Here is a 24,266-nt window from a genome sequence, read left to right as displayed (position 1 = left end):
AATTAGTTCAAATTAGTGCTGTATGTAGACATACCCCTAGTGACAGATGATGTGGGAAAAGCTGAAGTATTCAATGCTTTCTTTGCCTTTGTCTTCATGGACAAGGTCAGCTCCAAGACAAATGCAAAAGGCAATGCAGTATTGGAAGGAGGTGGACAGCCGTTGGTGGGGAAAAAACAAGTTAGGAACTATTTAGAAAAGCTAAACGTACACAAATCCATGGGGCCGGATTTAATGCATCCGAGGGTACTGAGGGAGCTGGCAAATGTCACTGTGGAGCCCTTGGCCATTATCTTTGAAAACTCATGGAGCTCGGGAGATATCCTGAATGATTGGAAAAAGGCAAATGTAGGGCCCATCTTTAAAAAAGGGAAGACAGACAAACCAGGGAACTACAGACCAGTCAGGCTTACCTCAGTCCCTGGAAAAATCATGAGAGTCCCTCATTAGCATATTTTCTGCTGAAAAAACTTGCTATAAAGACGAAGCCATAGGGTACATTTACACAGCAGCGTTACAAAGTGCATGTCTACACACAAGGGCTACGTCTAGACTGGCCCCTTCTTCGGAAGAGGCATGCTAATTTCTAACTTTGGAATAGGGAAATGCGCAGGGGATTTAAATATCCCCCGCGGGATTTAAATAAACATGGCCGCCGCTTTTTTTCCGGCTTGGGGATTTCAAGTAGGAATAAGAGATCCTCCAGAATAGGGCTTTATTCCGGAGGATCGCGCCAGTCTGGACGCTCTTTTCCGGCTTTTCCCCAAGTTGGGAAAAAAGCGGCGGCCATGTTTATTTAAATCCCCCGCGGATTTCCCTATTCCAAAGTTAGAAATTAGCATGCCTCTTCCGAAGAAGGGGCCAGTCTAGACGTAGCCAAGCAGTTATTTCCAGCTGGAGGACTCCTTACTCTGACTCCTGTAACCCTCATTTTATGAGTATTAAAGGAAATTGGAGGAAAAGTGCTCTATTTCGAAATAAGTCCTGTGTAGACATGCCTGAATTCAAAATAAGCTATTTCAGCTTAAACTACACAATTAGCATAGCTAAAGTTGCATAGCTTATTTTGAGATTAACCCTGCAGTGTAGATGCTCATAGTTCCCCCAGCCTCTACACATGAGGTCCTGTGTGTCTGCATTCTCTCTATGCTCCCCATTCCTCTTCCCTCACCACAGCAAAGACTTAATGTGCTCCCTATTTTCCCCTCCTACAGCATTGTTCCACATTCCCCATGCAGGATTGCTGTGTGCCCTCCATGTCATTATCCTCCATTTGCCCCTCTAGGCCAGGGACTGTTTGTGTGCACCCCTATTCCCCCCACTTCCAAATCATTTTTTTTTCTCTCTGAGTAATAAGTCATTCAGGGTGTCAACAGGTTTAAACTGTAGTGGGAATAGCAGCAGAGCTGAGATTAGCATATTGTTATGGCAGCAGGCTCTTTGATCTATAGACACAGACAGTGGTTGGAGCTGCTTAATCTGCTAACCAGATGTGGGAGGATCTGTGCATCAGTCCCATTTTGTCTCCATTTGTCCATGCTGTGGAGTTTTGTTTTGTTTTTTTTCCATTCATAGCACTACTGTCCTACTCACTGATATCTGCAGTGGTCCCTCACATTTTGGAGTTGTTCAAATGCAGCATTCAAAAATTATTGCATTGCAGACAAGCATAGAAAATGCCACAACACTAAGGGCAAGATTTCACTTCACCTGGCTAACTGGGAAAATAAGTTGAATGTATGTTGGTTACAACTACCACATATGAGCTAAGCCCCACCTCAATTGATTTTTCTCGTCAATAGTCCACATTGCTCTTTATATTTGAACTCATTTGTTATGTTTCACAAATGAATTCAGTAGAGCACAGCAAAGAGATAAGGAAGCAACTGCAAATTGGCTGCTATTGTGACCATTTGTTACGGATAGCATTGGAAGTGACTGGCAAGCATTCTGGACTGGATGTAATGTTAAGCAGCACCAGCAGAGGAGAAGCCCAAGCACAACAGGATGGATATGGCTGTTCACAACCCAAAGTTTGATTTGTAAAAAGTTTTCTTAAATTCAAAGAATGAAATGAACAAACAAAAGTATGATGCGACTCAATCCTAGTAAAGCCTTAAGAAAACCGTTTGTCATGAGGCAGCACAGGCTGTATTGGAAGTGGTGGCTAGACCTAAGGAGAACCTACAATTTCAATAAAGAATCCCCATTGTATTCATTATAACTAAATTTTTTCCTTACTATGAGTGCCACAAGGATATATGCATCAGTCATTGCATTTTATACCAGGCAGATGATGGTTTGTAAAAGAATAACTAGACTATCACGTTCACTTACTCTGATGCTTTTATTAAATCTTTGAGAAAGAGGGTGAAAACTTCCAGAACCACAAATCCCCAGACACATTTCAGTTGCTTTTTTAGCAATCTTCTTTCTCTAGCACTCTTTACTATGCACATAAGTATCAACAGAGAAAGCAGTATGACTGTTGTATAAAAGATTAATTACAACATTACCTAGTTAATATGGTCCTGGCAACTTTTATTTATTATAATCCCATGGTTGTTTGGCAAACTCTTTTGGAAAAAGATTGTGTCTTTGATTGCAATAAGAGATGTCATCTTAAATTCCTGATTGTTTATCTGGATATATTTTGAAGTTATGAAAAATACAAAAGATCTCCCACCATTATTAAAAACAGATAACATTGATATAAGTATTGCTTTTTTCCCCAATCATAGCAACAATAGCCCACAGGAAACACTGTTACAGTAAACATAGATTCCTTTGCATAAAAGAGGTCAGAAAGCTCATCCGAGAAAAGCCAAGCATTAATCTTGAACATACAAATATACAAGACACAAATTCTGAAGTAATGAGTTATCCTGACAGGAACATTCTGCATAGATCACAAAATTGGCATTAAAAGGATTAGTGCATTTAAGAAAAATGTAGCAAAGGACAAACACACTTAAGATACTAGTACACAAGGATAAACAACTTCATAGTCACTCACTACAGGCTGAACCTCCCAAAATTGGGACTCCCTCATACAGCAACATCCGTGATCCAGCAGAACCAAGGATGTTCCTGGACCAGGCAGTCCTGGCTGGGAGCCCCAGTGGAAAGGAGCTGGGGCTGGGACTGGCACCGGAGCCCTGGTAGTGCAGCATGGGCCGCGGAAGCCCCAGTAGCAGGAATGGGGACATGGCAGCCGCAGAAGCCGCAGTAGCAGGGCAAGGGCCAGAGATGTGGCAGACACAGCAGGCCCAATAGCAGGGCTGGGGCTGGGGCACTCTGGGCTGCAGGGACTAAAACAGCCTGGCAGGGGGTGGCTGGAGCCAACATCAGGAAGGGAAGGTGTTCGGGGGAGATGGTAGGAAAGGACCTCCGCTGGTCCAGCAAATTCCCTCATTCGGGACCAGTCAGGTCCAGAGAATGCTGGACCAGAGAGGTCCAACCAGGATTACTGAATGTTTTCAGATCGGGCACTTCTATGTTTTACTGCTTCAAGTACTTCGCTGTACATTGGGAAACAAATTGCCTAGAAAGAACCACAATACTGCTCTTTATAAGCTTGAAAACTTCTCTTTCACCAACAGAAGTTTGTCCTATAAAAGATTACCCCACCCCCCTTGACTGTCTAATAACCTAGGACCAACATGGCCAAAACATTGCAAACAACAATGTTTAAAAGCAGATGATGCACTAACTTGGTCCTCCTAGCTGTGGCCATTCATCTGACAAGTGTATCATGTCTGAGGCCCAGTATTTTTTTTTTCCCAATCTAGTTGAGACATGTTATGGCTTTGACCATCAGTGTCATTTTTCAGTCATATTCCCCTTCCTGGAGGAGTTGCCAAAAACAAGACTGAGTATGGACCTGATTACAGGGCCTGCCTGTTTTTTTTTTCAGGAGACCTTTAAGAAGTGTTCTTCTCAATAGCTAGAGTCTATAGAGTAACCAGAGCCATTGAGTTAAGAGGACATTGACCTAGTAGAGTATGTCAAAGTGCAGGAGAATGATTGAATACTAGGGCCATCTCTACACTAGGAGATTATTTTGAATTTACTGAGTTCGACTTCTGAGCATTCAATTTTACAAATTCAAAGTTCTGTGTCCTCACTACAGGGAAGAATTGAATGTAGGCTGAGGCAAGCTCCATCAATGTGGATGCGCTACCTCAGACTCCCATGAAGCACTCTGGGGAGCCAAGGCAGGTCTTCTGGAGGATAATTAGTTTGAATTAGTGATACTAAAGCATTCACACTAACGTTTGGACTTACAAGTTCAGGAATAGCGTTATTTCTCATGAAAAGCAGGACTACAGAGTTCAAAATCCATGGCTTTTTATTCCGGAATAACAGGATTGATAGTGTGGATGCATCGCTTACAAAAATCAACCTTGGAGGGCTAATATTAGACTAAGTTCGTAGTGTAGATCAGACCTAGAAGTTAACAAGGTTATCCATGTGCTGGAGATCCTTTATTGTCTCTGTCTCCTAGGTGATAATATCACAGACTTATGTTTGTTGGTTTGTCTTGCAGTGGTCTTCAACAGAACCGTCTCTCAATTGTTTTCTCTTAATTTGAGGTTTGTTTCCAAGCAGCTGCCATGACAAAACTGATTTGCAAAGTAATATTGTATATGGGCACAGTGGGCTCTTCTTATCTTTAAATTTGAGTGGACACCGCTCACCTCTCTATGCTCCAATGTGGCCTTATGACTGCAGAGACATTCCTCTCAGTCAACATTGGGGATACCTGCATTATTATATTTGACTCACACTTTCCCTCCCTGGTGGCACACAACCAACTTTGTTTCCTTCTCATGTTTCCTACAAATGCTCTAAGGTAGAAAAACTCCATTCTGAAGAATCCTTCCTTCATCGAGTCTCTGGAAGCCTTTGTCCTCTTGACCAGTTGATCAACTAGTCCACTCTTCTTGCAACTGGATGACAGCTTGGGGTTGATGGGCTTTGACTGTGCAAAAAGGATCCGGAATTCCATGTCAAAGTGTGTGACTACTGGGCCCGACAGAATCAAGATGTTACTGCTGCTTAGTTTCCCATCAGTCCATGTGAAACTTAAGAATAAGAAAAATTCTCATTGATGTTAATTTGTTAAAATAAACAATACACCCATACAAAGGGTGAAACAGTGCCAATATATGTTTTCTTTCAATACAAGAAACTAGATTGTTTTTGTACCACAGATACTTTGCAACATAATTTTTAGGGCAAACATCACATACGATCAACAGCTCACATTAAAAAAAAACAGTTTTATACTATTACTCTTTGCTGAACAATCCAAACAAGTCTTAGGAGACAAGGACATGAAAAGAAATAGGGTACTTGCCTGTAAGAACCTGTTGTAACTCTTATGCCATCAACCAAGAGAAACTTTTCTTGGACCTTCCCCACAATTTTGACTCCTGACCTTGTGCAATAAGTGTTTCCCGATATAGTTCGAACTCTCATCAACTGTTTTTAAAAGAAAAAAAATCATGTAAGTCCTCACATATCAAAATAAAATGATCCTGCCTAAGAAGGAAACATACAACATGAATGATAAAATAAGAGCCCGAAGACCACTGTTGAGCAGGATGCTGCTGACTGGTGGAAGATTCTTTCTACTTAGGAGCCAAATGACCATTCTAAGGGTTCTTGCTGGTTCAGGGAACAAAACGTTAAGTCAAAATTGAAACCAGAATTTAGTCTCCCTCTTTGTAAAGCAGTGAGGCTCAATATTGTTGGACTAACAAGTCCACTCAATGTTTTTGTCCTTAAGGTAAGAAAAAAACGTACTAAACTGAAATGAGACATTTTCTATGTCCTTACACAAGGGTGACTAAAATATGGTGGATCATGTGTTTACTCAGTATGAACAGATTTCTTAGAAGAAAAAGAGAAAAGAACTTTAATCATCTGGGACAGAAACATTATTAAGGCACTCAATTAAGAAGATTCTCAATAGCAAGGAAAGTAAATTTACTTCTATGGGATGGCAAGAAAATTAAGGTTCAACCTACAGATATTTAGGTAGAAAAAAAAAAGAAGTGTCTGCAGTGCTTTCAGCAATCTCATGAATCCCTTCAATACAATACATGGGTGTTAGTGCATCTCTAAAGACGTGCAGTTAATACCTTGTTTTCCAAGATCGGTTAAAATATAAAAAGAGCAAGAGCTACATAAATAATATTTATTCCAACCATAACATCTGAGTTTTCAAAAGAGCCAATAATCAATTGTTTATTGCCCGAAGTATTGCAGTGCCTACCTTCTCCTGCTCAAGATCAACTTCTAGATTTCTGCACATTTTCAAAAAGTGAGGAAATGAAGCACGATCTAAAAGGATGTATACACTAACTTTACGCTTCCCACAAGCTTCCAGGAGATCTTTGAAGATATCATTGTCTGTGAAAGTATCCATAACCACAGCGATAACCTGAAATAATGTACAGAAGAAAATATTAATTCAATAAAACCTTGGGGACCTACATCATATTTCTCTCAGCATTCCAGCAGAGATTTAGAAAGGCCAGATGGGTCTATGAATCGATTTAGCTTCAAAATTAAGTAGTCCCCTTGTTGATTTCCTTTTATATCATATTCTCTGTACATGTTTCCAGTTTCCTTGCTATTTTTGTAAGTATTATTTTACTGTGGTATAGTCAACCAGTTATATCATTCTTAGCAACATTCCACAAGTGTCTGACAACTAATGGATAATGTGAGTATGCAGTGTTCTATCTATGTCAATCCCAAGCTATTAGAGAGACAAAGTGGATAGAGAAATATCTTTTATTGGACTGATTTCTATTGGCGAGTGACAAACTTGTCTCTCACCAACAGCAGTTTGTTCAATAACAGGATAATTTAAGTAAGATATAAAAAAGTAGAGGGGAAAAAAATCTCTAGCTGAATCAGAGCCACATGTGCAGGCTCTGTAGTGGAAAGATTTGTGTATTTCTCTGCATCAAGTTGAGAAAGGACACCATGATACTGGGGGATGGAAGGGTAAAGGAATGAGTTCAGGTTAAGCTAACAGCACTTCAAGGGGAAAATACATGGGTACTGCAGGCATACTATAACTCCATATTAGATATAGCACACCTAAGGAACATGGGAACCCATCATAAGCAATCATAGGATGATGGAAGCCTGCTTTTTAGAGTATTCATCCTGGTTTAGAATTAAATAAGTGACAATCTACTATATATTTGAGAGAGTTTGTGCATCTTTCTCTCCATAGGGTACATCTACACTGCAGCACTATTTTGGGATACTTCTGGTATCCCGAAATAGGTATTCCAGCTCTTTTAAAAAAGCATTTTGAAATGTTCCCGGCCGGGCACCATTTTTTGAAATTTACAAGCCCGGACTAACTGCCCGCGTCTACACACGGCAGGGAAATGGGTGTTCAAAATAAAGCCCTATTTCGAACTACCTGTCAAACCTCATTGCATAGGAGCACTAGCGGGCAGTTAGCCCGGGCTTGTAAATTTCAAAAAATGGCGCCCGGCCTGGAACACGCAAATCAAGCGTGGGATATTTAAATCCCGGGCTTGATTTGCAATTCCTAATGGCTACATTTGCAGCCCTAGTTCGAATTAGGCTGCAGGTGTTGACATACCCTATGGCTCCTGAGCCAAATACGTCACTTTTGCAGCTCCAGATCAGTCCCCCTCTCTTCCCCTGCAGCAGGGAGCTAGCACTGGTGTTCCAGCCTTGCCCCTTCCATGCCCAGACTCTCGCACTCGCAGCCCTCTCACTCATTGCCCTGTCAAGACCCCGCACCCCCAATCTTCTCACTCACTACCCTGCTGAGACCCCACACTCCCAGCCCACTCACTCACCACCCTGCTGAGACCCCAGGCCCCCAGTCCTGCTCCTACACTGCCCTGCTGAGACCCCACACCCGGCCCTCTCACTCACCTCCTCCACTGACACCCTGCACCCTCAACCCCATCACTCATACCCTCCAAAATAAAACCCCACACCTCCACCCCCCCTCACACACACCTTCTGCTGAGATCCCACACTCCCAGCCTGTTCCTTCACCCTCCCCTCTGGCCAGATACCTACCCTCACTCTGCTCCTACACCTCCCTCCTAGCTAAATACTGCCTCCAGCCTGCTCCTGCACTCTCCCTTGCTCCTGCACCCTCCCCACCCCCAGCAAGACTCCCTACTCCCAGCCTGCTCCTGCACCCTAACTCCCACCCAGATCCTGCACTCCCATCCCACTCACTGGCAGCCCTGTCCCACACATTTAACCCCTCATTTTTGGCCCCACCTCAGAGCCTAGTGAGGCCCACAAAACCCACTAACCCCAGAAGAGTTAATCTGGCCTGAAGCCTTGAACCTCAGTACCTCCCTGCCCTCCCCACACCATAGGCTAGACACCAGGGGAGTGAGGTGTTTCAGTTGGGGGCCGCTGTGAAGAGGGACTACATCTCTTCAGTTCATAGAGTGCAAGCAACGTAGTGCAATAGCTGAAGGCAGGTATGCAGTTTGGAAGAGATATTGTTGGTTGCCAGTCCTGTCTGCCCATGCATACGTTACTCAGAAAAGGGAATCTTAATATACATTCAAACTCAAGTACTGAATCATTACTTATCAGGGAACACTGACTCCACTTGTCATTTGCTCAACAGCTGCTTGCTCACTGCTTAATTATATTTCTATCCTGTGCTCCCTCTTTTGCACTGCATGACATCACCCTCAAGGTTGAGCCACACAGGTCTGAAGGTTCATTCATTTCCCCTGCCACATGACCCATCGGGGCAGGCCGAGACCACAGAGTGCTCTTCAATGCCAGATGAACGGGCCAGTAAGAAACTGACTTGGAAACATTTTTTAAGGTAGCTGTTTCCCTACCAGCCTCCTATCACTGAATAGTTGACCTTTGATACAATTCAGCCACTTATAAACTGAATATAGGAATGGGGAATAAATATCCAGTCCAAAACAGAACTTTGGCTAGATGGTTAATTCTTAGCCTGAAGTTTCTTACACTGATGTACCTAAGCTGGAGACGCAACAGAATTGCCTATTTGAATAACAGGCAGCCACAAAACACCGTGCCCCCTCCTCTCTGGCTTGTAGTTATTCACACACACGCATAGCCCTGCAGCCTGTCCCCTGCCCCAGATCACTATCCCCTCATGCCCTAGGTCACATCCCAAACCCCTGTATCCCAGTCCCCTGCTCTAGGTCACAACCTAAACCCCTGCACCCTAGATCACAACCCTTTCTTGTCCTAGGTCACAAGCCAAACCCCTGCACCCCAGTCCAGCACCCCAGGTCATAATCATCTCCTTCCTCCCAGACCCCACACTCCTTCCTACACCCCAGTCTCTTACTCCAAGCTCCCTTCTGCACCCTACCTCCAGCCCAGACCCTGTACTTCCTCCATTAATATCATGGAAGAGTGAGGCCTTGACCACTTTCCAAATTCTTGGAGTGGCCCCCCATGAAAAATTATTGCCCACCCGTGTTATAGGCATGTTTGGTATGATCACACCTAGCCTAACTGCCAGCTCCCAAGTCAGCTCACCCAGACTGAGTGTCTACAACCCCTTTATAAGCACATCCCAGACCAGCACTTGTTCCGCATGTAGCAGTATGCTGCCCAAGGAGGACTGGTTTCTCAGGTATGAGAGCGTCTATCAAGGAGGAGACAGGATCTCTGCCCAGAGGCACTTGTCCCTTTTCCTTCAGTCTTCTGCAGAGTTGTTGCAGTGGCCTGTCCACACAGCAAGGCTCAGGACAACCAGGAATGTTATTACAAAAGGGTTGTGGGTTTTGCAACACTAACAAAAATAGCGGTTTAAAAAAAATCAATAAAGAATCATGCAAAATGGCAGGTTTCTGAATTTCATTCAAGCTGTCAGGACCCCGGGAGTCAGGGGCACCACTTGGGGAGGCTAGGGGGCTACTGCTCCCCCTCCCAAGTTTGAACCTCTGGATTTCATGCTTGGGGGCTGCTTACAGCTCATGCCCCAACTCCAGAAGCAGTTCTCAAAAGCAACAATTCAGGCTGCTTGCAGGTTTGCCTTTGGGGCAGGGAAACAAAAAACTATGTAGCACTTTAAAGACTAACAAGATGGTTTATTAGGTGATGAGCTTTCCTGGGCCAGACCCACTTGCTCAGATCAAATAGTGGAAGAAAATTGAGTTAGTTACAAAAAGAGGGAGGGGCAGGGTGATTAAGAATAACAAAAGGCAAATTATCCAGGTAACTGCAGGATGGTTAGATCATCATGAAAACATTGCTGGGTACTCCACTTAAAAGACAGGGGGGGGTGTGTTGCGCTGCAGGGATCTGCACTGACATCACTACTGTTAAACTTCTCATAAATGTTCTTGGAAAAGGGGACAAACAGTAACTACTCCAAAGCTGGCTGTAAAGAGTTACAAAGGGATCTCACAAAGCTGGGTGATTGGGCAACACAAAGGCAGATGCAATTCAGTGTGGAGAAGTGCGAAGTAACGTACATGAGAAAATATAACCCTAACTAGAGATACAAAAATGATGGGGTCTAAAATAGCTAAAATACTTGTCAGAATACACCAGTGTTAGAGCTGAGTGGGTCTAATATTTATTTCCTTTTCTTTCCTTTACACAGGAGTTAGATCCAGTGCTCCTGCCAGCCCCCCAAAAGCAGAGTTTCCCAGGGCCCTGGTAGCCTTGGCACAGAGATGACAGGGGAGGGAGGGCAGAAGGAATTGGTTTCCCTCCTCCCGCATTTGCTGCGTGGCTGGCATGGGACGTGCTCAGTGACACCGCTGCAGCCCTGTCCTCACTCCCGCCCCACCGCGGCCGGCACAGGTCGCCCCCCCCCCCATCTGAAGTGGCGCCCCTGCCGGGGGAAGTCTCAGCGCAGCCCCCGGGCCGGGCTGCCCAGGACCCGAGGCGGCGCAGGGGCCGGGCGGGCGCTCACCTCGCGGGCCGAGCGGATCTGCCTGCGCACCGCCTCCTTGCAGCTGTAGACGGTCTCCCCGAAGCCGGGCTGGAAAAGCGCCTCCGCGCGGGTGAGGCCGCGGTACGAGCCGCTGGGGAAGAGCGGCCAGCCCAGCTCCAGCGAGGGCGGCTCCACGTCCGAGCGCTCGGGGAAGTAGGTGAGCGAGGAGCCGTCCAGCGAGGGCTCGCCCGCCCCGTCCTCGGCCCCGGCCGGCGGCGCGGCCGCCTGGAGGATGGCCTGGATCTCGGGCTCCGAGAGGAAGCCGGGCACCTTCTCCCGGCGCAGGCAAGCCCGGAACGCGGCGCGGCCGCCGGCCACCAGCTCCTCCAGCGCCAGCCGCTGCGCCTCGCTGTAGAGCTCGGGCGAGCTCGGCTCCCCGCGGGGCCAGCGGCCGGGCGCGTCCTCCAGGCACTGGGACTGGTTCGCCATGGGAGCCGCGGCCGTAGGGGCCTCACGCCTGAACCGGAGCCTTTTATCGGGAGTGTGAACCCAACCACCGCCCCCACCCCGGTTCTCCGCCACCTCCCAAGCTGCGCCGGGCCCTGCCTCCTCGTGCACCTGCCCAGGCCGAAGGGAGCCAGGGGTCGCTGAGTTCAAGCGGCTGCTTGGCTCCCTCGTGCCCCAGCTCATCCCGCTGGAGATGCCCTGGCTCAGGCCCGGCCGCTGCTGGAGCGGGCCAGGGAGGAGCAGGGTGATGGGCGGCTGCTTTCTTCCCACGCTGGGTCCAACCCCAGTATCAGACCTTCTGTGCTCAGGATCCCCAGGCAGCCCCCTCCCACCATCATCCCACGGCGCGGAACGTAAGTTGCAAGTTGGAGATACAGAGGAGGGCAAGCCCCGTGCCACGTAGCGACATCAAGTTGGCTCTTGCCTGTTTACCAAGCTGCAGGGAAGGAGGGTCGTATTATTTACTCTGATTTCTCCTCCCATGAAGGAGCCCTTCCAACAGGTAGCGAAACAGACAGAGCTTCCCCTGCCCGGGTTAGGCAGCAGCCAAGGGAAAAAGCAAGACATCACTGCCCCCTTAGTCAAGGGCTGAAAGCTAAAGCTCCAGGCCCACAGCTCTAGGTTCAGTCCTGTAGCCCAGTGTTTCTCAACCAGTGGTACAAGTAGCATTAGGGAAGTCGGAGAGAAGTCAGGGGTACGTCAATGCATTTGAAATTTGGAGAAAACTAAATTTTTTTTTAAGTTTTACAGAATTTTATTTTTGTACTTTTTACACCCAAAAATTTAATTACCCACCTGGTTACAGTTAAGTTATTTAAAACAAATGTGTTGCAATGGTGGAAAAAAATGGTCTGAAAACTATAGGTACTTGGGGTACATTTTTTTTTTTGAAAAGGTACTTTACACACCCAAATTAAAAAAAAAGTTGAGACACTACGGTAGCCTTTTCTTTAGCGTGAACAACTACACTTAGGGCCCCTTGCACAGGGCTGTTCTTCCCCCAAATGGAGGGGAGAGTCCAAAGAATAAGATTGTTACAGACTAGAATAGGTACGCTACATCTTGAGAACTGACTTTTTCCATGGACAATTTAGAGCGGTTAATAGCAAAACCATGTCCAGCCTCCGTTGTACTTGGAAAATATAATCCAGCTGTTCTCTAAATAAAATGTGCTTTAAGAGTCCCAATAGAAAGTATGAACCAAAGATAAGGAAAAGTCATAATTAAAAAACACACAATGCAAAATTCACTTGGGACACAAAACGTGGAAAGTTTTTGGATAGACTTTGAAGTGCTACCACACGTGAAGCATGAAATAAATCCCTCAGTTTGCTGCCAGAACATACATTGACTGACCGACCGACTCTGCAACCCATTCAGTTGCTGAGGCAACTTCAGACACAAGCCACCTTTTGTACTTGTTTAGAACAGTGCTAGTGCAGATAGGAATTTGAAACCAGATCCTGCTTTCCTCATAGTGGTGAATTGTCAGCTTTCCAAGGTAGGGAGATAGCGGCTACTTTCAAATGCACATTTGAGCACAGGGGTAGGGCTTATAAAAGAGGATCCAAAAAGAAAGCTGCTTTGTCCCTCCCATTGGACAGACACACTGACAGGAATTATTTTGTAGTATATTTGAGTCCTGAAGTTACAGTTTTACAAAAGCGACCATCAGATTGGCCACTGACGGTTCTGTCAATGTAGCTATCGGGCACTACAGCTTGCCAAGAATAACTGTCCCACAAGCAGACATTTGTGCAATACCATTCGTGTGGAGTCACTGGTCGGCAGGGCTGGCAGCTAGATGTTAGGACAGATCACAGAGCACCTACTTCAGTCATTTGTTTTGCCCCCTGCTAGCCCCTCCATGCGACAAGAGCGAAACAAGTTGCTTGACTTTTACATACATGTGGAATAAGGCCTTGCACCAGCACTAACTCATCCTTTTGCCCTTACAACTTATACTAGTTTTGATGTTGCCTGTTTAAAAGAACCATATAGATCAGTGAGGGACAACCTAAGCTTGTGAGTGGGCTGCATGAGTGGCCCTCCGTCGCAGTGGGCCACAAGATTGTCATAAGCAAGATGTAACCCAGGTCGGATATTTTTGTTAGCCCTGCTTTCATACCTAGAACTGGTGGGATAAGCCCACTGAACACAGAAGCACTTCAAACTGGATGCAGAGGGAGCACAGCTCTCACAATGTTTTGTGCAATCAGCACACACCTCACTTCATGCCCTTGCTTTAAAAGTGTCCTTTTTGTAATACTGGTAGAATAAAAATTATGCAGCTGAAAACCAGCAGAATCTGGCAACCCTGTGCATGGGTAACTGTAAACAAAACGTCTTACGGACCACGCGTAGAACCCCAAATGGGCATGTGGCCCTCAGGCTGGAGGTTGCCCCTGCTGATATAGACCGTTACAACCACTCTTAATATATTTGCAGTAAATCTTGTACAAAGTGTTGCCCTTGCTTCTGTTATCTCCACTCCGTCTCATCTGATGAAGTGGGTTTTACCCATGAAAGCTTATTCCCTAATAAATCTGTTAGGCTGTGTCTACACAGCAGCGTTATTTCGGAATAACTTGTTATTCCAAAATAACAAAGACTGTGTCTACACTGCAAGCCATTATTTTGAAATAATAGCGAGCTGGAGGACTCCTTACTCTGATTCCTGTAAACTCTAATTTTACGAGGAGTAAAGGAAGTCGAAGGAAGAATTTTCTTCAACTTCCTGCCGTGTAGACAGTGCCAAAAGCCAAATTAAGCTATTTTGACTTAGCTCAAGTTGCGTAGCTTAATTTGACTTTTCCCCTGCTGTGTAGACGTTCCCTTAGTCTCAAAGGTGCCAGAGGACTTCTTGGTTTTACAGACATAGACTTCTCATTAGCCAGGGTGGTGAAAGAGTTCTCTTTTAGGCTGGTTTGGGGTGAAGGATCCCCAGTTTTGGGCTGATTTCTAAGCAACGAATAGATACTCTCAGCAGCGTCCCACCAGAGCACACCTTGTTACACCACTTACTTGAATAAAATGACAGAGAGCACACAACAAGACACATACTCCTCCTTAACTGAAGTAACTTTTTCAGCAACATATCCCACAAATCTTTTTTTTGAGATAATACATAACTGTTGGTTTGGCTGACATAGGGTCTAGGCTTAGCACACACAAGAGCTCTCCCAAATAATGGGGAGTGTAGAATCATCATTCATCAGGATTGTTTAGTTGGTTATTAAAGAAGCTTGGTTTTATATAAAAAATATACAAAAGACTGATGAAGCTGGAACACTGGCTAGTTCAGTACCACTCAGTGAGTTTCATTAGTTTGGAGTTAAACAGAAAAGAAAACCACTCAATCTTTTATGTAGGGACCTTACGACTATCATGCAACAGTGATAAACCCATACTATCTTAATTCATCACTGAAGTCCAATTAGAAACAAAGCATTAGCCTTGTGTATTGCACATTTGAGTAACTATTTTCCCACATTGCTTTTTAAAAGTTGTTTTATTTTCAAAAGAAAAGTTAAAATGAAACTCAACATTAACATGAATTGCACTGATTAGTGGAAGTCAGAATAAGATCTCAGAACCCAGTGTAAACAGAATCCTTTTGACTTAATAACAACTGTTCTGATTATAAATAAGTTACAATCATAATGCTGACAGTGCTATGATGGTCTAACAAGGAACAGAGGGGTGAACCTCCATAGACACTACATATAAAATTTTACTGCCACTACATATAAAAAAAGCAAGTGGTGACTAAATATTTCAGTTCCCTGTTTAACAAGTTGCATAGAATGAGACAACAATGCTGGCTAGTTACCACCCTCCTCATACATACATCAACAAGCAGCTATTAAAAAGAGCTATGCAGTGATCCTGCAAGTCTTGTGTTTATAGCCAACTCAGCAGTCACTTATTTGAACAGCGAAACGTCTCTGAGGCTGAGCAGGCTGGTGCTCATTCCATGACTATGTTTTATGTGGCAGCTTGTATAGTTTTCAGGCACGCGTCCCCTTCGGGAGAGGACAGCAACCATATGGTTAAGTTTGGACCGGATAACAGAGTAGTGGAACTGCCTCTCTTTGTGTAGTGTTTGGAAGTACTCTGCCCTCTGGTGGCCAGAGTATTTACTGGACCTCAGAGAGGACAGCGAGCTGGTAGAGCTTGCCAGAGAACATTGGGAAGATGATGAAGAAAGTGACCGTAGACTGGAAGAAGTTGATGTGGAGTTTCCAGAGGAAGGCGATCCTTCTTTTGATTGTTGTCTCTGAAGGAGAGCCTCTTCTACGCTCCCCTTCTCGTCTGTCTGTGTCATGGCTGTCTTCTGTGGCACTGCTGTTTGAGTGCCAGTTGTTCTAGCACCAACAGAGGTTTGGGTTCCACACGCTACCATTACAACACTGGTTTGCGTGACAGCATTAGACAGAGTCACTGTGGGCTTCTCCCAATGTTCAGTTTGAGTCGACGTGCTGTTCACCTCCTTTGGTTCCATTATGGCCTCCTGACTTCCAAACCACCCCTCTTTACCAGCACAGGAAGGCCCCAGGTTATCGGGTTTGCTTCCTTCAGCATCAGTAGCCAAATCTGTGGTTTTCAATGGTTTCTTGGGGGTGCTAGACAGTCTGGCCACCTCTGCTCTCAACAGGTTTCCTTCAGCATAGTCTTTAGGTGATATTGTTCCATTGACCAGGTGATCAAATAGCCCACTGCTCCTGCAGCTGGATGTCACCTTAGAGCTGATTGGCTTTGACTGGGCATAAAGGATCCTGAACTGCAGGTCAAAATGTTCAACCACTTGGCCTGACAGCAGCAACAAGTTACTGCTGTTTAATTTCCCATCAGTCCATGTGAAGCTAGTGAAAAAAAGCCAAGATTCATAGTTAATCTCACTTTAATGAGTACATTAAAATGAATAATACAGCTATACACACCAGGTGACTAGTTCACATTTGGAGGGCTGTGTGTCTAATTTTCTACTAAGGCAACCCATATTCAATAAAGACTTTCTACAATCAATGAGACTGTACCTTAGTGATCTGCTCTTGCAGTTAAGTACACAGAAGCCTGTTGGGCTAATGCACAGTTGAATTTGTGCAAGGGTTTTCAGGAACCCACCACTGAGGACGTAAAATGCCATTTAAAAATTATGCTTAACACATTAGCCACTTAAACAGGGCTGGGCGGGAGGCTGGCCGGCCATGCTGGTGCAGCCTCCCGCTGTGGGCAGGGGCTGCTCCAGCAACCTGAGCCACTGGTTAACCATTAGCAATCTCTACCATGCACCTAGATTTTACCTCTGATACAGCAACAAAAACTAATGAGAAATATGCTTGTCCTTCTACAACTGGGTTGCAGGTGTTAGAATACAAGCTGTGATGGATTGGAGGAGTGCTGGCCTTTTCTGAGTATCCTGGCACTTAGTGACTAAAGGGTTAAACTCAGGTAGCTAGGTGGTGTCGGTAGGGAGCCAGGAGAGCCAATGGGAGAAGATATTGAGATTTGAACAGGAAGATATACCTGCCTGCTGTTTTCCTTTGTGTGAGTTTTAAACCACGAGGTGGGGGGAAACAAGATGAATGGAACCAGGCAGGACTACCATGCCCACAAAGAATCCTGCCATGGAAATGGACTGGACCTTGAAGCATGAATCATGAGTAGATAGGGAAATATTTATTTAGATATGATTAGGTTATTTTCTTTGTTTTGTTGTTTGGTTAAATTTCTCTGTGCTAAGTCCATTTGCCCCCCAAACACCATACTTTAAACTGTATCACATGGAAACAATTCTCTGTGCTTTAATCTGTTTTTTCCTCAGTTGCTTTAAAACACCTAGCAACCCAGAATGCTTTATCAAGTGCATCTTTTTGATTTCTTAATAAAAATCACCTTTTTTAAGGCTATGATTTAATGTTTGTGTCCTGGCAGGTAATAGATCTGTGTATGAATGCCTATGACTGAGGGGTCAACTATCGGAGATTGCAGTTTCTTTTGTCTTTTTATTCAAGCTCTTGTGTTATAAGAGCTTGGGGTGCCCCTCTGGAAGAAGTTCCAAGTGTTTCTTCCTGAGTTCAAGAAAAAAGGGGCTTTTCACTTGGAGGTGACCGCTTATCTCCCAAGGCCAGGGAATCTGTGACGTTGGGGAGCTGTTAAGCAGAAGCCTATTGATAGAGGCAAGGTACTTTAAGGTCTCTTGTGGGCCCCCACCTTCGGCACTCAGTGCCAGAGTGGGGAACAGCCTTGACACAAGCTACAGAAAGTCCCCCAAAATGGTGGAAGTTACAGGAAATAGTAATACAATCGAGACCAGAGCCTGCCAGAAACAGGAACAGAAGCAAGGAGACAATGTTTTCCTCTCCATGACCCTCCAAACAATCCACTGAAATGCAGGCACTCTGCCAAACTAACCTACCACCACCAAACATTGGGAGAGGGGACAAGCTCACTAATGATGTAGCAGGAGCACGATACCAGAACACTTGTCCCAAATGAACAAATTACATTGTTAGCAGCAGCCCAGCGCAATGAGGACATTCCAATTAAGCAACAGAGATCTGGAGGGAATTTGTATAGACAGTTTGCCAACCAACTAATGCCAAATCAGTTCCCCTACATTACTCAAGTCTGATTCAAAAAGCTGATACAGCATTAAACAGCAGAACTATCAATATAGTTTTTGGTCCCATCCTGTACCTTTCAAGTTAATTTCACTTCATGCAGAAATCATCACCCCACAAAGACCTAACAAAATGCAACGGACCCCAGTACTTGCCTATAGGAACCTGTTGTCACTTTAATGGCATCAATTAACATGAACTTCTCGTGGACTTTCCCAACAATTCTGGCTCCTGATCTTGTGTAGTAAGTGTTCCCTGTTATAGTTCGAACACTCAGCAGCTGTTCAAAAGAAAAAATATTGAATGAGTTTCATAACAGTCAACAATTTTCTTCTACATATAAACTGTGCAGTGTAGGAAAGAGGAATAAAACAGAGTTCCTTAATACAGTTACTGGCCAATATGACCAGCAAGTATTAATATTGACCAGAGATGTTGGATTCAATCTGCAGAGATGACCCACTTCCATTTTAATGAGTCATTAAGTCAGGGCACAGATTAGTACCACAAAAAAACTCCCACCAATATCTACTGGTTATTTGTGCAAAGATCAAAGGTAGAAATGGCCTTCTCTGCAGTAACTGAAATTTAAATAATTAGTGATTTAATACAAGATTTCCCAATAAGTGTTGCTGAGTGCGAAAAATTGCTTTTCCTTTGTGATTACCATGATCTCTTCCCTATCTTTGCTCTCTCTCCCTTCCCCCCTCCCCCCCCCACTTTTGTGTGTCTGCATTTCCTTCCCTGAAGGAGCTTCCAAAGCCTGCCTCCTCTCTTTTTCTGTCCACTGCATGTCATCAGTGGGTTTTAGCCCCAACCTCTCAGCATGAGAGGCAGGGAAGTTCACACTTCAGGATCTCTGAAATCTTAAGGCAACACTGCATTGCTTTATGCTTGGAAGAGTCCTCAACCACCAGAGATAGAAATTTTTCATTATTAATAATTAAAACTGATTCTGAAGAACTAGAATATTTCACATGACTGTATCTGGTGGCTCTGACATTTGACACTTCACTTAAAAGAAATGCATATTACAGGGGGAAGGGAAAACAGATGCTATAAAAGCCATACAGGTTTCATGTGTCTCACTGTTTCCTTGTATTGGCTTGTTCTATTTAGCAGACTCTCTCTGGAGCAGAAGACATTGTACAGGTAGTGATCTAGAATGCACTCAGCAGAGTGCATGTATGTTCGACACTCCACAGAGTAGGGCTGCTCACTCCATCTGCAATACAATATGGGTGAGTTGGGATAAGGGCTCTTGCTGGTTTGGGGAGCCTATCATGTTGAGTTAATGCAGAGCCCATGTTCAAATCCTGCAGTGTTAACCCCCAGCCTTTGGGATGCTCAGGGGCTTCTAAGGAAACAGAGTATTTAAAATGTTAAAGTCCAGGCAGCATGTGAAACACTGGCGTGTCTTTCAAAAGTAATGTTATACTTCACCATAGAAACCTCCATTAACACTTACACCTTCCTGCTCAGGACAGACTCTTAGACTTTTGCACATTTCCATGAAGTGGGGTAGAAAATCTTGGTCCAGAAGGATGTAGACTGGAATCTTCCGCTTTGTATAGGCCTCCTGAAGATCGCTGAAGATATCCGGATCTGTGAAGGAATCCATAACCACAGCGATCACCTGCAGAAACAGAAGCAGTCATTAAACCCCAAGCCTCATTGCGCAATTAAGCATGACTTTGCCTAGATCAGCAGTTCCCCAGTCGGTTCTCATTCAGAGGCTATTGTGCAGCCAGTCATGTTTCCCTTTCATTTTTTTTTCCTTTTTGGCAAAATGACATCTCGCCTTCCCATAATTTAGTCATAAACTCTTTGTCCCCGAGTATATAGGATGAGCCCAGATGGATTATTCCCACACCTGCGGATGTTCTCACATGCTATGGTTTGCTTATCTGCACAACCTTGCATAATAGTATCTTATTTCAGCACCTGGGGAACTGGCATGGCACAGTGAGCAATCTTGCAGAATTGGCACCACTCCCTTGCTCCCAGATACTCTGGGCTGAGCACCTCTTGCTGCAAGGGTTTTCTCTTAAGCCAGAAGTTGCTGATCAGTGCACTGTAGCTCAAGAGCATTAGGGTACATCTACACAGCAGGGCAAAAGTCAAATTAAGCGACAACTTCAGCTACGTCAATTGCATAGCTGAAGTCGAAATAGCTTAATTCGGCTTTTTGCGCTGTCTACACAGCAGGACATTGAAGGAAGAACACTCTTCCTTCAACTTCCCTTACTCCTCGTGAAATGAGGGTTACCATGAGAAGGCGTAAGACGACCTCCAGCTCGACATTATTTCCAAATAAAGGCTTGTAGTGTAGACACGTTCTTTGTTATTTTGGAATAACGCTGCTGTGTAGCCATACCCTTAGAGGCCAAAGGTTCTCAGACACTCCAAATGTCATCACAGAGATAGCTATCTGGCCCTTCCTCATTCAGGAATCTGACCGGGAGATGATGGAGATGAATAAAATAAATTAGTTTGATGGCTTGTTTTGCCATATTTTCTAAAGCACCAGTACATTCAAGGAGCGTGTCTATAGAAGTAATGCAAGTTTTATGGGAGCTACATTTATTAGGTATAACATTATCTCCCATACCCCGTCCATCCCCACTGCCCAGCAAGGCGTGTATGGGTACACTACACAACCACTACTTGTGTGGCATTGCTCACAAGCACAAAGGTACCTCCCATAAAAACAGAGGATGACTTGGTTGTTTCTCATCGTACACTGTCCCAACGCACTGGTAATTAGAGTCTGCAGAAATACTCAGCCAGCTCCCCCCAGCACCGGCTCCTGTTCCCTCCCTCCTTGCTGTCAAAGTGAATAGTTGACATGACTACCCAATAAGCTTAGGCTACTCACTTACATCCCTACTGGTAAGGTCAATAACAATCTCTCTCACTGTTTAATTACATTTTATTTAATATATTTACACACTTTTGAGATTGTGCATAACCTCGAATTGAAAGTTTACCCACCCACTCACGACCTGATACCAAGTCTCCCCATTCTTTTTGGTGTAAGTTGAGGCTACCCAGCTGCACAGCCTTACAACTAGGAAGGTAGCAATGATACTCTTTGAACTGACCATCAGAAGAGCATTACGAGGCACTAGATTGGCCCAGCATTGCTGGGGTCCTTCACTCAATTAACTTTGGGGTTTTCTTTCTTTAAGTCACTGCTGTGGAGTGGGGCTGGGGACGAGGGTTCAGGCTGCCCTGGAGTGACGACTACCCCAGTCCTCTTTCACTGCAGCAGATTGAGGCCAAGTGAGAAGCTGTTCTCCGGGACTGAGGCAAGTCCAGCTGGTGCAGCCGACGGGAGAGGGGTGCATGTTCCCGAACTGAGGTGGGTCCAGATTCATCTGCCCCGGTGCCCCCCTGCAGAGTGAGGAATGGAGCCAACTGCACTCTTCCCTGGCTCCTTGACAAAGAGGAGCAGCCAGCAACGCCCCATACAAATCGAGTGGGGTAGCAAGGACAGAAGCTTCAGCTCGGGCCTGGTGATTCTCTTTTCTGTCTCAAGCCACCAGATCCAGCCGCAGGAGCCTCAGGCTCCCTGCCTGCCCCACCCCCACCTGCTGCTTCATGCACAGCCCCTGCCCCAAGCACAATCTTGCAGCTTCCATTGGCTAGCTTCCAGCCAATTGGAACTGCCTGTTTGCAGGACAGGCAGCACATGAAGTATCCCTCCTACTCTAAGTTCACAGCGTTCAGAGGCGCACGTGGCCCCTATAGCCAATGCAGAGGCACGGAGGGCAGGGACCCTAGCTAGGAACCTGCTGGGCTGCTGGCCAGGAGCTGCCCAGGGAAATTCCTCCTGGCCAGAGCCTGCCTCTGACACCCTAGCCCCTCCCTCTCCCAAACCTCTGCCCCCACCCTGTACCCCAACATCTCAATCCCCATAGCCCCTCCTGCACTGCTGCCCCAGGTCACAATCTCTTCCCGAACCCTACACTCCCTCCTACATCACTCCTCCAGGTCAAAACCCCCTCCCAAACCTTGCACCCCCTCCTGCCTGCTCCTCCATATCCTGCCCCAGGTCACAACCCCCTCCCTTCACCTAAACTCCCTCCCAGATCCAACATCCCCTCCTACATACTAGTGCCCTACTCCAACCCCCTTCTGCACCCAACCTCCATCATAGATCCTGCACTTCCTCCATTAACATCATGGAAGAGTGCGGCCCTTGATCATTGACCAAATTCTTGGAGTGACCCCCCCCATCAAAAAGGATTGCCCACCCCAGGCTAGTTTTAGGTGAGCAGTGTGACTGGTTTCTGCAAGCACGATACAAGAGGGTATAAGTTACTCATTCTCTTGTCATTTCCCTTCATTGCACCAGCTGTGCACATGTTGAGACAATATGGTTTAATAGCTCCACCTTCTTTGTTATTTCCATTACCCGAATCACTTGTTTACTTCTCTAAACTGGGGTTTTAATCCCTCCCGGTATAGAGCAGAGCGAGCACGGGTAAAATACAGCCCACAGGCTGGATCTGGCCTACCACAATACTCTGGGCGACCAACGTCCCATGGGCCAGTGGGCCCACAGCAGGCATCCCCCCCACACTGCTCAAAGCATCCGGCTCCTGGGACGACTGCATCTTTGCACCACATGCACCATAGCAGGAAGGGGGGAACTCCACACACTTCCCCAGCTAAACAACTGCCTGGGCTGTGCTTGCAGCACCAGGCAGTGTGCTGAGTCCCCTTCAAGGGGTGCACAGCTTGGAGACACACACGCTGGCCCCAACAGCCAGGTGCTTTGAGTGGCAACTGTGGACACAGAAGGCAGAGGCAGCCAGAGGGTCCTGCTTGGCTGCTTGCCAGGAGCTGTATATTATAGCAAGTGTCTCCAGGTCAAAGCCTCCACCCACAACTCCCTGTCTCAGGTCACAACCCAATCCCTCTGCACCTCTGGTCACACACAATGCCCTCCCACATTCCTGCCCTAGGTCAGAATCCTCTCCTGCACCCATACACCTCCCCCAAGCCTTTCTGCACCCAATCTCCATCTCAGACCCTACACCCTCTCTGTTAATATCCTAGAGGAGTGCAGCCCTTGACCACTTACCCAGTTCTTGGCTTGGCGCCCTATCAAAACTTGTTGCCCACCCCTGGAAGAGAGAACGCTGTCAGCAACCCTTCCTGAACCACAACCACTGGAATTGATTAGGCACCTGAAGGCACCGACCTGGCCTCATTCAGCAACTTTCCCATGTGATTAAAGAGCCAAGATAAAGAAACAGTCCCTCCCAACATGGCGAAATTTCTACCTGGACTCGGGGCATTACACAACAGAGGCAATCCCTGAGGAAGAGGCCAGCCTAAGGTAGATAGTTTTAATTATATGCAAGTTACAGCAGGCAATTCTGCATCTCTCCATGTAGATGAGGAGGGTTTATCCCCTAGCAGATAGGATTATCCAGTAACCATGTCCTTGCCAAATCGGAGATTTCCACAATTCGGTATCAGCGCTGTTGTAGTAACACACTAGAATTAAGCCCATTGCTGAGTATTCTGATGTTTTCTGCCCCCCCCCCGGGTCTTTACCTTCCTCAGTGAGCTCCATGTACATTTCCACTGGACTAGTCAGAAAGTTACTTCTTGTTGTAGGTCCCACATCTACCTCTGAGCCACACAACCCCACTCCTTCTACTGCACATTGCTGGCATGTAGGCACAGGCTATGGAAAGAAGTGCTGTTCCCTACTGTACTGGGCAGATCAGCACTCCCAAGCCAAACACAAGTAGAGCAATGTTCCCTTTCAGGATGTAAAATCCTATGGAATTAGTTAACTAGTTAAATATTAAGTTTAACCAGTTTATGATTAAGGGGGGGGGGGCAGGCCCACCACAATCATGGGTTGCTCTGGCCAGGCTGGAGCACCTCCCCATCCACTGCAGGCAGGGAGGGGGCTGCTCCAGCCCCCCCCTCGTTAACCGTAACCAGTAAACTTCAGTCATTAAGGGTGAAATTTACCAGTTAACAATTAGCATCCCTAGTTTCCATTCAGGTATTTTAGATTTTCAATCATCTCTGGGAAAGGCACTTCCTGATAGTCAGTAACCAGCTTAGTTTTGGGCTTTTTACATCACATCAGACTTTTAAGATCTTCCAGCTAATCTTTAACCACCAGAAAACAAGTGAATCAGGGGCCTGCTGTTATTATTGAATAAGCATCAGACCACTGGCCAATCTAA

General features: G+C 45.7%; 2 protein-coding genes across 2 annotated transcripts in view; both read right to left on the bottom strand.

The window, feature by feature from the left end:
- Positions 1-2,225: 2,225 nt before the first annotated feature.
- LOC102445553 (protein sack1d.L-like) lies at positions 2,226-14,766 on the bottom strand. Its single transcript, XM_075901337.2, has 4 exons — positions 10,952-14,766; positions 6,284-6,451; positions 5,363-5,487; positions 2,226-5,087 (listed from the first exon to the last, which is right to left on the bottom strand). The coding sequence occupies exons 1-4, from the start codon at positions 11,600-11,602 to the stop codon at positions 4,697-4,699; spliced, it is 1,335 nt and encodes a 444-aa protein (XP_075757452.2). The 5' UTR covers positions 11,603-14,766; the 3' UTR covers positions 2,226-4,696.
- A 145-nt stretch (positions 14,767-14,911) lies between these two features.
- Positions 14,912-24,266, bottom strand: part of LOC102445795 (scaffolding CK1 anchoring protein D-like) — a 29,571-nt gene continuing 20,216 nt past the window's right edge. Inside the window, exons 2-4 of the mRNA XM_075901336.2 lie at positions 19,514-19,681; positions 18,201-18,325; positions 14,912-16,284 (exon numbers count right to left, since the gene is read on the bottom strand). Of these exons, the coding sequence (XP_075757451.2) occupies positions 15,345-16,284; positions 18,201-18,325; positions 19,514-19,681 (1,233 nt within the window). The 3' untranslated portion in view covers positions 14,912-15,344. The remainder of the gene's footprint in view (positions 16,285-18,200; positions 18,326-19,513; positions 19,682-24,266) is intronic.

The sequence above is a fragment of the Pelodiscus sinensis genome, chromosome 17, assembly GCF_052426305.1.
Source record: "Pelodiscus sinensis isolate ZL-2025 chromosome 17, ASM5242630v1, whole genome shotgun sequence".
Classification (NCBI taxonomy): domain Eukaryota; kingdom Metazoa; phylum Chordata; order Testudines; family Trionychidae; genus Pelodiscus; species Pelodiscus sinensis.
Note: the sequence above shows the minus strand (reverse complement) of the source record. Positions and strands in the feature narration are given on the sequence as shown.